We start from the raw sequence: 11,729 nt of genomic DNA, 5'->3' as shown, positions 1-11,729 counted from the left end.
TCCTTCCCTCCCTCACTCCTCCTCGTCTTCCCGCTCTACGTCACCCCCATCATCATCCCCGACCCCGACACCGCTATCCCTTAACTATCACCAGTCATGCTGCTGATCTACCAACCAAGACCAATCTGAAGCCACCCAACCAGCCCCAATCCCGCCCCCTCTGCTGCCCCTGCTTCGCCGACCACCCGCCGCCAGCCGCCGCCCGCCGCCCGCCGACCCCATCCGCTCCCACTCCCCCCCCCCCCCCCCCCCCGCCCCTCACCGACATCGACACCGACTGACGATGAACCAGCCATGACCATGGCCTGGCCCAAGCCTTCCCTTGCTCCACCTGCCCCGCAGCCCACAACTGCCTGGGCCCACGCCATCAGCTACGGCCGCCCGCCTGCGTCGCTGCTGATCAAGACCGGGCCCAAGTCTGGCTGGGCGAGGACAAGGCTCTCCCCCTATGACTGACCGGGCCCAGTCCGACCGGGTTGCCAATGGGGCACTGACGACGACAACGGGCACGGCGAGATGGACGACAAGGAGCGCTCGCTAACCTGCCGATCCGTCCGCAGACAATGCCTCTTCAATCGAAGTTGCGCCGAATACTCCCCGCCATCGACATCAGTTTGCGCCAGTTGTTTGCTGCTTGCGGCAGAGTCAGAGCCCATCTCACCGCATCCGCCGCCCGACCCCCAGCCACCCCCACGCCTCTCCCCGCACCCCACGCCCTGGACTCCATGCTCGGCCTCACTCGCCTATGGTTGCGGTCGATGCCACGTGCTCCCGGTCTTTGCTCCGGTCTCACTCTCAGCCCGCGGCTGTTCTCGGCAGCTTCCCGCGAGGCCGACGACGAGGCTGCCGCCGCCCGTGTCGGCGAGGTCCTCATCTCCCACCTAGGCATGTCTGTCGACGAGGTTGCTGCGGCTGTCACTGCGCGTCCTGCTCTGGCCAAGGCTGAGCCAACTGCCTTGGTCAATCGCATTGACTATCTCCGGGACTCGCTCAACCTGCATACTGCCAAGCTCCGCGCTCTGGTTGCTGCTGCGCCGCCGCTCCTCGGCTACGAGCTCGAGCATACGGTCAAGCCCAAGGTCGAGTGGCTTGCCTCGTATCTGGGCCTCTCGCTACCGGACGTTGGTGTCGCCGTTACTCGCTTTCCTCTTGTTCTCGGCTACTCGCTGGAGGAGCGTCTTCGCCCGCGTGTCGCCGAGCTCGAGGCACGCGGCCTCTCGCGGGACGTCGTTGCGCGCATGGTCAAGACCTACCCGCAGCTCTTTTCCATGCCTGCCGCCACTGTTGCTGCCAAACTCGCCTTCCTCGCCTCGGACTTGGGCCTCACCGTCGCTGAGCAGACCCGCGTGCTCTCGTCGAACCCGAACATCATGGGCCGCTCTGTCGAGGACCACCTCCGGCCCTGGGTCTCCTTCTGCTCGGGCCTGCCGTCGGAAGGTCCGCCGGGCCCGGTTGCCGGTCTCGGCATGTCCCAAGCGGACATGCGCCGCATGGCTGTTCACTTTCCGCAAGCTCTCGGCTACTCGGTCGAGCGTAATGTCATTCCCACCATGCAGTACTTTGCCGACGAGTGGGGCGTCCCGCATCCCGACCTCAAGCGCCTCCTCACCCTCTATCCGCGCACCCTTGGCCTCTCCGTCGAGACAAACCTTAAGCCCAAGGCCGCATACTTTACCGATACCCTCGGCCTCTCGCCCGACCAGCTCCGCGACCTTGTCCTCGACTTTCCGCCGCTCCTCGGCTACTCGCTCGAGTCGAACATCAAGGCCAAGGTTGACGTCCTTACTGCCTTTGTCACCCGCGTGCTTCCGGCCCTCCCCGACGACCACCCGCTGAGTGTGGCGTCGAGCCCGCCGGCCATCGACCTCGCCGCCACCATCACTGCTGGCCCGCGCCTGTTCTCCTACTCGCTCCCGCGGGTCCACGCCCGTCTCGCCCGCTTCGCCGACCCGAGCCTTGCTCGCGCCGGGGTCTTTGGCAAGCCGGACGCCATTGTCTGCGACGGTGCGCTGAAACTCGGCCCAGTCCTCACACCCACAGATGCTCAGCTCGACAAGCGCATCGCCCGTGCTCAGCGCAAGGCCAGCAAGGCCAGCTCCACTCCGCAGTAGCCCACCGCATGAAATCATGTTACTCGCTCCCTCCGCCTGTCCGCTCCACTCCCCGCTTAGCCATCGCATGCATCCGGTGGAACTCGCGGATCCGCACTGCCGGGTACCCGCCGTACGCCGCGCCAGCCTCCAACAAGTCGCTCAGCACCCCTGACTTGCCCGCCACCCTCACCCCATCGGCCACCACCAGATGCTGTGCTATTCCGACTTGTCCGCCCAACAGCACTTCCCGCCCGATCGTGCACGAGCCAGCAATGCCACTCTGCGCCGCAATGAGCGTCCCCTCGCCGATCACCACGTTGTGCCCCACGTGCACGCCGTTGTCAAGCTTGCTCCCGCTCCTGATCTCGGTCTCGCGCCACGACCCGCGGTCGACCGTCACATTGGCGCCGAGATGCACATCATCGCCGACCACTACGCTCAGCTCTTGTGGCTTGTACACCGTCCACGCATCGCCCTCGCCCTCCACCCCCTCCACCCGCGGAAGATACCCAAACCCGCGCGCTCCGATCACTGTCCCGGCTTCGACCATCACCCGCTCGCCGAGAGTCGCGTTTTCGATCACCACTCCAGGCCCGATCACTGCACCATCTCCCACCACGACTCCCGGCCCGATGACCGCAGACGGATGCACCTGAACCCCAGCGCCGACTACCGCCGTCTCATCTATCCACGCCGCCGCCGCCATCGCCCGCGCGCCGACCGCACCCGCCGCCACCATCCTCCGCCTCACGCCAATACGGACAGCTCGCCAAACTCCCAACCGAGCTAGCATTACCACACCCCGTCTCTAACAACACACGCTGCGCCACTCCCTCCGAGTCAAGTTGCAACCTCAGCTCCCTAGCTCCCCTACCCAAGTACGCCGAAGCCACATCGAGTCTCGCCGTCGACGACACACTCGGCCATTTTGTGTACCCCCATCCCATGCCAATGAAAACTACGACCTTTTTGCTCCCGCCGTCACCACCGCTCTCTTCCACCCCACCCCCCCAACCCCCACCCCAGCCCACCCCAGCTCACCCCACCATGCCACGCCCACAAAACAACCTCCCCGCCACACTCAAAGAGCTCAAGGTGGCCATGCTCGCGGCTGACAAGGTGACTGGTCTCTACGCCCGCCTGTCGCATGCTCGTCCCACTCACGCTGAGAGCGCCCTCGCCGCACGCGCCCACGACTCGCCCATCTCCTTCCGAGACGCAAACGCCCTCCCACCACCACGCAAGTTCTCTGGCCGTGCTCCACTCCAGCGTCGTCCGCCGCCGCCTCCGCTGCCGGTCCAGTCATACCAGCCACAGCCACTGCCCACCCCGCCCCCGCAACCGCCGCGCCCGCAGAGTCACACTTCGCGCGAGGAGCTCACCGCTCGCTACGCCCAAGAGCTCAATGACATCGGCTTTGCGCTCGACGAGCCTATCCTCATCGACGACATCGACGCCGACCTCACTGCTGCCCAGCGCGAAAAGGCCCAGCACCTCGAAGACATCCGCTCGTCGCAGGACATGCTGGATCAGCACCTCGCCACGCTCGACTTTGACGCTCTCATCGCCCCGCAGGGCCAGTCCACCATCCACCCGCCTCCGCCCTCCCGCCCGCACCCGATGCTGCTCGACTCGCCACCCCGCCACATCCCGCGTCCCGCCGCACCTCCGCACCACGCTGCCGTCCCGCCGCCGTCGCCGCCTCCGGCCGCTGCCACTACACGCTTGCCAATGTCACAGCTCATCACCCTGCCCCGCGCGAGCGCCTCGCGCGCCGAACTCGAGACCAATCTCACGCAGATCGACACCGAAGCCATGTTCCTCCGCGCCAGGCTCGGCGACACCCTCCATAGCGATGATCCCGAGGCCAAGTTTCTGCGGACTGAGATTCGTCAGCTCTGCAGTGACCTCGCCGCTGTTCGTGACCGCGTTGCCGCCAAGCTCGCGTCGACTTCCATGGACGTCGCCGCCTTAGCCCATGCTCCTTCGCCCGCTCCTCCTCCGGTTCCTGCGCGCTCGATGCCGGCTATACCCGCCATGCACGCGCAAGTCCCGGCGGTGCCCATGCAAGCCATGCCCGGCGGCCAGAGCCTTACCCACCACGCCCCACCCCAGCCTGCCGCCATCCCCTCCCACGAGGATCTCGACAGGCTCGCCGCCGAGTCACGCAAGCGCTGGGCCGGCAATGCCTTTGAATGGACCAAACGCATCGACGAGATCAACTACAACGTCTTTGGCCACCGCAAGTTCCGTGACACCCAGCGCGAGGTCATCAACGCCACCATGGCCGGTCATGACACCCTCGTCCTCATGCCCACCGGCGGCGGCAAGTCGCTCTGCTACCAAGTCGCGGCCCTTGCCCTTCCCGGCCTAACCGTCGTCATCTCACCGCTCATTGCCCTCATTGCTGATCAGGCTTCCGCTCTCGACGGCCGCAACGTCCGCGTCGGCGTTCTCGCCGGCTGCGCTTCCGACGATCAACGCCGCGCCACCCTCAGTGACATCGCCTCGGGCTCGCCGCAGACCAAGATTGTGTTCACCACCCCGGAAATGGTCACCGCGTCCGACGCGCTCAAGGGCGCGCTCGCCCGCTGCAACGACCGCGGCAACTTTTCTCTCGTCGTCGTCGATGAGTGCCACTGTGTCTCGCAGTGGGGCCACGACTTTCGCAGCGACTACCTCTCGCTCAACATCTTCAAAAACTCGTTCCCCAACGTCACGGTCATGGCCCTGACTGCCACCGCCACTCCGCCCGTCGCCATCGACATCATCAAGAACCTCGGCCTCTCCGCAAACTACCAGCACTTTACCCAGTCCATGAACCGGCCCAACCTCTTCTACGAGGTCCGTCCCAAGACCAGCAAAGCCACCGTCAAGGACATCGTAGCCTTCATCCGCACCAAGTTCCACAACAAGGCCGGCATTGTCTACGGCTTTTCTCGTCGCGAGTGCGAAGACGTCGCGCGCCAGCTCTACGCCGCCCGCATCCCGGCCCTGCACTACCACGCCGGCCTCGACCCTAGCGCCCGCCAGAACGTCCAGAACAAGTGGATGGACGGACGCGTCAAGGTCATCGTCGCCACCATCGCCTTTGGCATGGGCATCAACAAGCCCGACGTCCGCTTTGTTGTCCACTACACCATGCCCAAGTCCATGGAGGGTCTCTTCCAGGAGGCCGGCCGCGCCGGCCGCGACGGCCTCGACGCCCACTGTCTCGTCTACTTTTCCTACAAGGACAAGACCCGCATCGAGTCCCTCATCGATCGCAACACCGAGACCTCGTGGGTCCAGAAGCGCGAGGAAAAGTCCAAGATTGCCCACGTCGTCCGCTACTGCTTGAACAAGGTCGACTGCCGCCGCTTCCTCCAGCTCGCCCACTTTGGCCGTACCTTTGACCCTGCAAAGTGCGCTTCAACCTGTGACAACTGCGCCTCGTCTGCCATCTTTGCCAAGGTCGACGTCACAAAGCACGCCCGCAACCTTGTCACCCTCGTCAAAACCGCGTGCAAAGAGCTTCATCGACCCGTCACCGCCACTCAGGTCGCTGCCTGCTACTACGGCTCTTCTTCGAAACCTTTGGTCACCGCAGGCCTCACCCGACTCGCTCAAGCTGGCGCTGGCCGCGGCCTTGATCGCGACAACATCAACCGCATCGTCCAGCACCTCATCCTCGACGGTGTCCTCTCAGAGTTTTCCAAGTCGCGCCCGGGGCCTCATCGTGGCGTCTCCACCTACATCCAGCCCGGCTCCAAGGCCAACGCTTTTCTCGATGGCCACACCGGCCCCATGATCATCGCCGTCGCTGACAAGGCCTCGTCGGCCTCGTCGCGCAAGCGCCAGCGCTCGGCCTCATCGTCGTCGCGTAACCGGCCTACCCCCAACTCGCGCACCCGCCCGACACCGCAAGCCCTCCCCACCGATCATGCTGCTGTCGCCGCCGCCCGTGCCGCTTCTTCCGTACCCATGGCTTCCGCCTACAAGGTCGCTGCCGTCGCTACCAATCGCCCCATCATGCGTCGCCGACACTCAAACTCGGCCGCCCTACCCAGCGAGGTCCTCGACCTTCGCGCAGAGCTCATCGCGAACCTCACCACCCTCACCGACAACTTTGCCAAGAACTTCCCGCGCCAGTTCCACTCCAAGGAAATCGACCTCTTTGCCAACCTCCTCCCGACGACCGACGACGCCTTTGCTGCCGTCGAGGGCGTCGGCCCGGTCCTCGCCTCCATCTGGGCTGCCCGCTACTTTCCGCTCATCCAGCCCGCCGCCGAGAAAATCGCAAAGGCCATGGAACCTGCCACTCTCGACGACTACCGCGCCGCCTTTCAGTCGCAGCACTTTACCGATCTCGAGGACTTTTCCTCCTCCACCGAGCAGTCGTCCAAGCGCCATCACCCGCTCCCATCGTAGCTCACAAAAAATTACACTCTCTGCACGTCGCCCCCCCCCCCCCCCTCCCCCTCCTCCCCACCTCGCGCAAACCCCCTCGTTGCCAACCACCGCTCGGTTCCACACTCCACCCACCCACCCACCCGCCCACCCACCCACCGTCCCTCCCCGCCCTCCCCACATCTCACCACCGCCATGTCACATGCGCTAGCCATCTCGCGGCTGGTCGCTGCGGCCCGCTCCATGGAAGAGGGCATCCCTATCCGCACCCGCAAGTGGCACCTGAGGACGTACCGTGCTTGCTTTGTCGGCTCCGAGGCTGTCGACTGGCTGGTGGCTACCCAAGTGCTCGACGGCGCCACGTCGGCCAAGCAGCGCCGTGCGGCTGCTGTCCGCATGGCCGAGGACATGCTCCGTCTTGGCCTCATTCGCCATGTCGAGTCGAAGCACGGCTTTCGCGACGACAAGCTCTTCTACGTCTTTGTCAACTGCGGCATGCTCGAGCTCGAGGTTCTCGCCTGCCGGGACCTCGCCGCCAACCGCAAGTCCGACATCAACCCGTTTGTCATTGTCCGCCACATCACTGCCTCAGGCTCGCCCGCTACAGGCGCCACATCCTCGGCAGCCGCCGCTGCCTCGTCCTCGTCGGCTGCTTCGTCGCTCGCCACCACCCCGCGCGGCGCCTCGCCGCTCTCGCCGCGCCGCGACACCGACACCCCGGCCTCATCGTCCGACTGCGCCTATGACGACGCTGCTGACGACTTCTACATCCACACTCCAGCCGACGACGACCTCGTCTTTGAGACCTCGGTCAAGAAAAAGGCTTTTTCGCCCGTCTGGGACGACGCTCGCTACGTCCTGCCCATCACCGACCCCGACGGTGCCGTCGAGCTAACTGTGTATGACTCGGAGCGCATGGGCATGTCCAAGAACTTCCTGGGTCGTGTCATCCTGCCCATCACCGCCATTCCGCTCGTCACTCCGGCAGAAGCCTCATCTGCTGCCGTACGGTCGCCCTCGCCGTCGCTCACCGACGCCCAACGCGTCCTTCACAAAACCTATCCACTCATCGGTCTCTCCGGCTTCAAGGGCGAGTCCATCTCTGGAGACATCGAGATCCGCGCACGCTGGGTCCGGGTCCCGCCGGCCGCGCCCTCGCTCGCCGCCCGCCATTCACGCTCGGCTCTTCTTCGTCGATCGTCGATGATGTCGGCGTCGTCAGCCTCCATCGCCTCAGTCGATGAAGCCCCCGACCTCGGCCTCCCGGTCGAGACCCAACTCGTGGCACCGCCGCCAAACACTGCATCGGTGGCCGGGACCCCTATCTGCGATCCGGGCTCCGGCTTTGTCCTCGACCCGCCGCTCGCTCCACACGCTTGGCAACTTCCAGACTCGGCCATCAACGTGGTCAACGACGCCAAGGCCGAGTTGTACTGGTACCGCCGGCTCTTTGCCCCTCTTCCACACCTCAACTTTGGTGCGTGGCACGACGCATGCGGCGGTGTCGCCATCGTCTCGGTTCTCATTGCCGAGACGGCCGACGCCGCACGGCTCGAGTACTTCACCATTCTCTGGCGCCGTGAGGCTGTCGTCCGCTTCGTCCACGTTGCCGACGCCGCACCCGAGACACCGATGACGCTCGAGCTTCTGCTCCGCGCCGGTGGCTTTGACGAACTCGCCGAGTGGGCCAAGTACTTCCACCCGCTGCCGTCGAGCGAAGTCCAAGGCCTCGTCTCGCACCTTGTCAACGTCGAGGATCCCGAAACCGAGCCCAAGTGGAAGGTTGGCGTCCTCCTCGCTCGCCAGGACCAGACCGAAGAGAACGCCATGTTTGGTAACCAGCACGCCACACCGGCCTTTGATCAGTTCCTCGACCTGCTCGGCACTCGCGTCCGCCTCAAGGGCTACGACGGCTACGCTGCGCAGCTCGACACCGCCTACGACAAGTCGGGCCTCTACTCGGTTGCCACCACCCTTGGTGACACCGCCGTCATGTTCCACGTCTCAACCATGCTCCAGTACGATGCAACCGACGAGCAGTTTATCCAGCGCAAGCGCTTCATTGGCAACGACATTGTCGTCATTGTCTTTGTCGACGGCGATACCACGTTCTGCGTCGACACCCTCACGTCGCAGTACACCAACATCATCGCTGTCGTCCAGCCGGCCGACGACGGCTACCGCATCGCCTTTGCCCGCCAAAAGGGCCTCCGCCCATTCGACCCGCCCGCTGCTCTGCTCTATCCGCGCACACCCGCCACCATCGACATGCTCCTCACCAAGTGCCACAACGGTGAGTTTGCCACATACGTCTCACCCGAGTTTGTCATCCGCGACCGCCGCACCCGCAAGCAGTACCTCGAGCTCGCCGCCGAATCCCACTTTCCGCACGCCCGCGCCTCAAAGTGCAAGGCCAAGCTCCGCGCCGCCGTCGACTGGGCCACGCCACACGTGGCCGCAGACGACCTCCCGCAGGCATCGCCGCAGGCCCACACCCTCGCGCCGCTCTTTGCGCCCGCCAACGAGCTCGACCCGCTCCTCGACGAGGTCTTCACCGCCTCGCTCTCGTTTGGCCCGGCAGCCTCGCTCTACGGCTCGCAGTCGGGCGTGTGGATGCTGCCGCACGCGCTCGTCGCACACGGCTACACCCCACACCGTCTCGCGGACCTCCCGCGGGTCGACCAGATGGAGCTCCTCTCCTTTGAGGCCTCGCCGGCGCCCATCACATCGCCGTCATGGAGCGATCTCCACGCTATGGATCTGCACAGGGTCCTCATCCTCACCTCCGGCCCGGCACCGCAGCTCTTCTCGCTCCGCGCCACAGAGATTGGCTGTATCCTGACTGAGCTCCGCGACTGGGGCGTCGACCGCAAGGGCCGCGAAGGCCGTGGCTTTTCGTCACTTACCTCGGCCTCGCTCACCCTTGTGCCCTTTACCAAGGGCGCCCACGCATTTGCCGTCGGCCACATGGCCACCGGCGAGCCGCTTGTCGCCCTCGCGCTCGGCTCGGTCGTCGACCTCCTCGTCGTCGACCCGCCGCTCGTGGCGGGCGACGACGCCCAGTATCGCCGCCTAGCCTCACTCCCGCTCCCGGGGCGGGTCGAGTCCCTCCATCTGACCCGAACTGGCTTGGTCGCCGGTGCCGCTGGCGACTTTACGTTTTTCCCCATCTCGCAGGCCTCTTCGACATGCCGCTCACCGCCGTCCACCCCAAGATTATGCTCGAGGCCAAGCCAGCGCTGCAGCCCGGAGAGGCCGCCCGCTCAGAGCGCCCCACGCCCATGGCCGCCTTTTCGCTGCCGGACAGCATCCTGCTCTGCTTTGATCACTACGGCGTCGTCATCCTCTCCGGCTCGCTCGCCATCGACCACTCGCGCCCGTTTGTGTGGCGCGGCACCCGCTCGCCTTTCGTGCCTCACCTGAAGGCACCTTCCTCGTCGTCATTTACGAGACATTTGTCGAGATCCGCTCCTTCATCAACGGCTCCGTCATCGAGTCGTTCCCGGTCTACACTTCGCCGGATACCGGCCCGCTCGTCGCCGGCGCCAGCTCGCCACTCGACTGTGTTGTCGCGCCGGCTACCGTTGTCCGCATCCAGGCTAATGAGCCGGCTCATCCGTTCGAAGTTCCCGAGGGCATGGACAAGTCGACCGGCCGCCGCATCACCCTCTCCAAGGAAGAGGCCGAGGCCGCCATCGACGCCTTTCTCTCCGCCGCCGGCGACACATCCGACGCCTCGCCCCAGGCCAACGCGCTCGCCTCGCCAACTCAGGTCAAGAAGCGACGCCCGCGCCGCTCGCTCGTCCAATCACTCGCTTCCAAAAAGATAGCGGCCTCGTCGAGAGCGCAGCGCTCCAACGCCCGCGCAGATGCCCGCGTCGCCACCTCGACACGCTCCCGCCCGCGGCCCAATGCTCCGCCAGCAGTCACCGCTTACTACGCCGGCGCAGACTCGGACTCGTCGTCCCTCGGCGCCGACGATACCGATGACTACTAAACCGCTTAGCAGAGCCCGATGTGCAGCCGGCCCTCGGCAGCCAGAGGAAGCAGGTGCTTGGCAAGCAGCCGCGCCGCGTCAACGTCCACCCCGTGCATGTCCAGCAGCGACCGCTCCTTGGCATCGCGCTGGATGTCGAGGAGCACAAACTCGAGCCGGTCGAGCGAGAGCCCGTCCGACGCCTCGATCAGCTTGATGAGCCGGTTCGGCGTGCCGACGCCGATGTTGACCTCGTGGGTCTGCAGGAACTTGGCCTGCTGCGCAACCTTAAAGTGCTTTGCAAAGAGCTTCGCCGGCCGGATAACCTTGCGCCCGCGCGCAGCCTTCTCTGGCAGCTTGAGCGCAGCGCTCACCTCGCGGACCACGTCGGCGCACCGCATGCCGCCGGCTGTCACAATCAGGATCCGCGGCGCGCCAAACACAACCTCCGCCTGCGGCCGCGGCGCAACAAGCATGTCATACATGTGCTTGTCGCCGTAGAGCGAGCGCGTGAAGCGGCCGAGTTGGATCTCGCTCGCCGCAGGCGGGAGCATGGCCTCGAGCGGCACCGCCACCGCGTCCAGCTCCACCGACGACATCTCTGGCGCAAGCAGCGACAAAAGTCGCCGCTGCAAGTACTTGGCCTGCGCCACAGGCACCTCCATAGCGTCGACGCCATCGGTCGGGCCGGAAAGGAGCGAGATCGGGAGGCTGAGGTCGTCCTCGTCGTCATGCCGCTTCCGGCCCTTCTTGGTCTTCTTCTTCTTCTCCTTCTTCTTCTTCTTGGCCGCACGCTCGTCCTCGAGTGCATCGTCAGCCTTGCGCTTCCGCGACACCCCGCCGTCCTCGTCGCTGCCATTCTCGTCATCACTCCCCACATCGGGCGCCGGCACCAGCTCGATCTTGACCTGCCCATCGTCGTCGTCGTCCCCGTCGTCATCAGAGCCAAAGGTCACCAGCGCAGCCGCATTGTCCCCTCCAAGCACAGCAGAGTCATCAAAGTCCAGCTCCAGCGGCTCGAACGAAGGCACAGCCATGATGAGTGCGAGTGTGAGTGAGGTGAGTGCCTCCGCAATGGGGTGTGGTGGCAGTGGACGGGTGGGCGGATGGATGGATGGAGTTGCGGGGACAGAGGGCAGAGAGGGAGATCAGGCCGGGGATCGGGGGGGGGTGGAGATCGGGGGGGGGGGGGGGGGGAGGGGAGAGATCGGGAGAGAGAGAGAGAAGAGAGGGATGATAGTGCATCTTGGGATGGAGGGCTTGTTGAGGAT

The 11,729-nt window shown here is 65.4% G+C and overlaps 5 protein-coding genes across 5 annotated transcripts; 3 read left to right on the top strand and 2 right to left on the bottom strand.

The window, feature by feature from the left end:
* Positions 1 to 799: 799 nt before the first annotated feature.
* AMSG_01160 (uncharacterized protein) lies at positions 800 to 2,140 on the top strand (the record flags this gene model as incomplete). The annotated part of the gene is made up of 1 exon (XM_013906870.1): positions 800 to 2,140. A coding segment is annotated over one exon (1,312 nt), but the record flags the coding sequence as incomplete, so codon positions are not given.
* On the bottom strand, positions 2,113 to 2,927 carry AMSG_01159 (UDP-3-O-[3-hydroxymyristoyl] glucosamine N-acyltransferase). Its single transcript, XM_013906869.1, has one exon. The coding sequence runs from the start codon at positions 2,884 to 2,886 to the stop codon at positions 2,131 to 2,133; it is 756 nt and encodes a 251-aa protein (XP_013762323.1). The 5' UTR covers positions 2,887 to 2,927; the 3' UTR covers positions 2,113 to 2,130.
* A 267-nt stretch (positions 2,928 to 3,194) lies between these two features.
* On the top strand, positions 3,195 to 6,503 carry AMSG_01158 (uncharacterized protein; the record flags this gene model as incomplete). The annotated part of the gene is made up of 2 exons (XM_013906868.1): positions 3,195 to 3,212; positions 3,450 to 6,503. The coding sequence occupies 2 exons, from the start codon at positions 3,195 to 3,197 to the stop codon at positions 6,501 to 6,503; spliced, it is 3,072 nt and encodes a 1,023-aa protein (XP_013762322.1).
* A 174-nt stretch (positions 6,504 to 6,677) lies between these two features.
* On the top strand, positions 6,678 to 10,494 carry AMSG_01157 (RapGAP/RanGAP domain-containing protein; the record flags this gene model as incomplete). The annotated part of the gene is made up of 3 exons (XM_013906867.1): positions 6,678 to 9,621; positions 9,660 to 9,892; positions 9,934 to 10,494. 3 exons carry the CDS (start codon positions 6,678 to 6,680, stop codon positions 10,477 to 10,479), a joined length of 3,723 nt encoding a protein of 1,240 aa, XP_013762321.1. The 3' UTR covers positions 10,480 to 10,494.
* On the bottom strand, positions 9,909 to 11,511 carry AMSG_01156 (uncharacterized protein). The gene has a single exon (XM_013906866.1). It carries the CDS (start codon positions 11,493 to 11,495, stop codon positions 10,485 to 10,487), a length of 1,011 nt encoding a protein of 336 aa, XP_013762320.1. The 5' UTR covers positions 11,496 to 11,511; the 3' UTR covers positions 9,909 to 10,484.
* Positions 11,512 to 11,729: the final 218 nt, after the last annotated feature.

This window comes from Thecamonas trahens (genome assembly GCF_000142905.1).
Source record: "Thecamonas trahens ATCC 50062 unplaced genomic scaffold supercont1.4, whole genome shotgun sequence".
Classification (NCBI taxonomy): domain Eukaryota; order Apusomonadida; family Apusomonadidae; genus Thecamonas; species Thecamonas trahens.
This window is presented reverse-complemented; position numbering and strand designations above follow the sequence as displayed.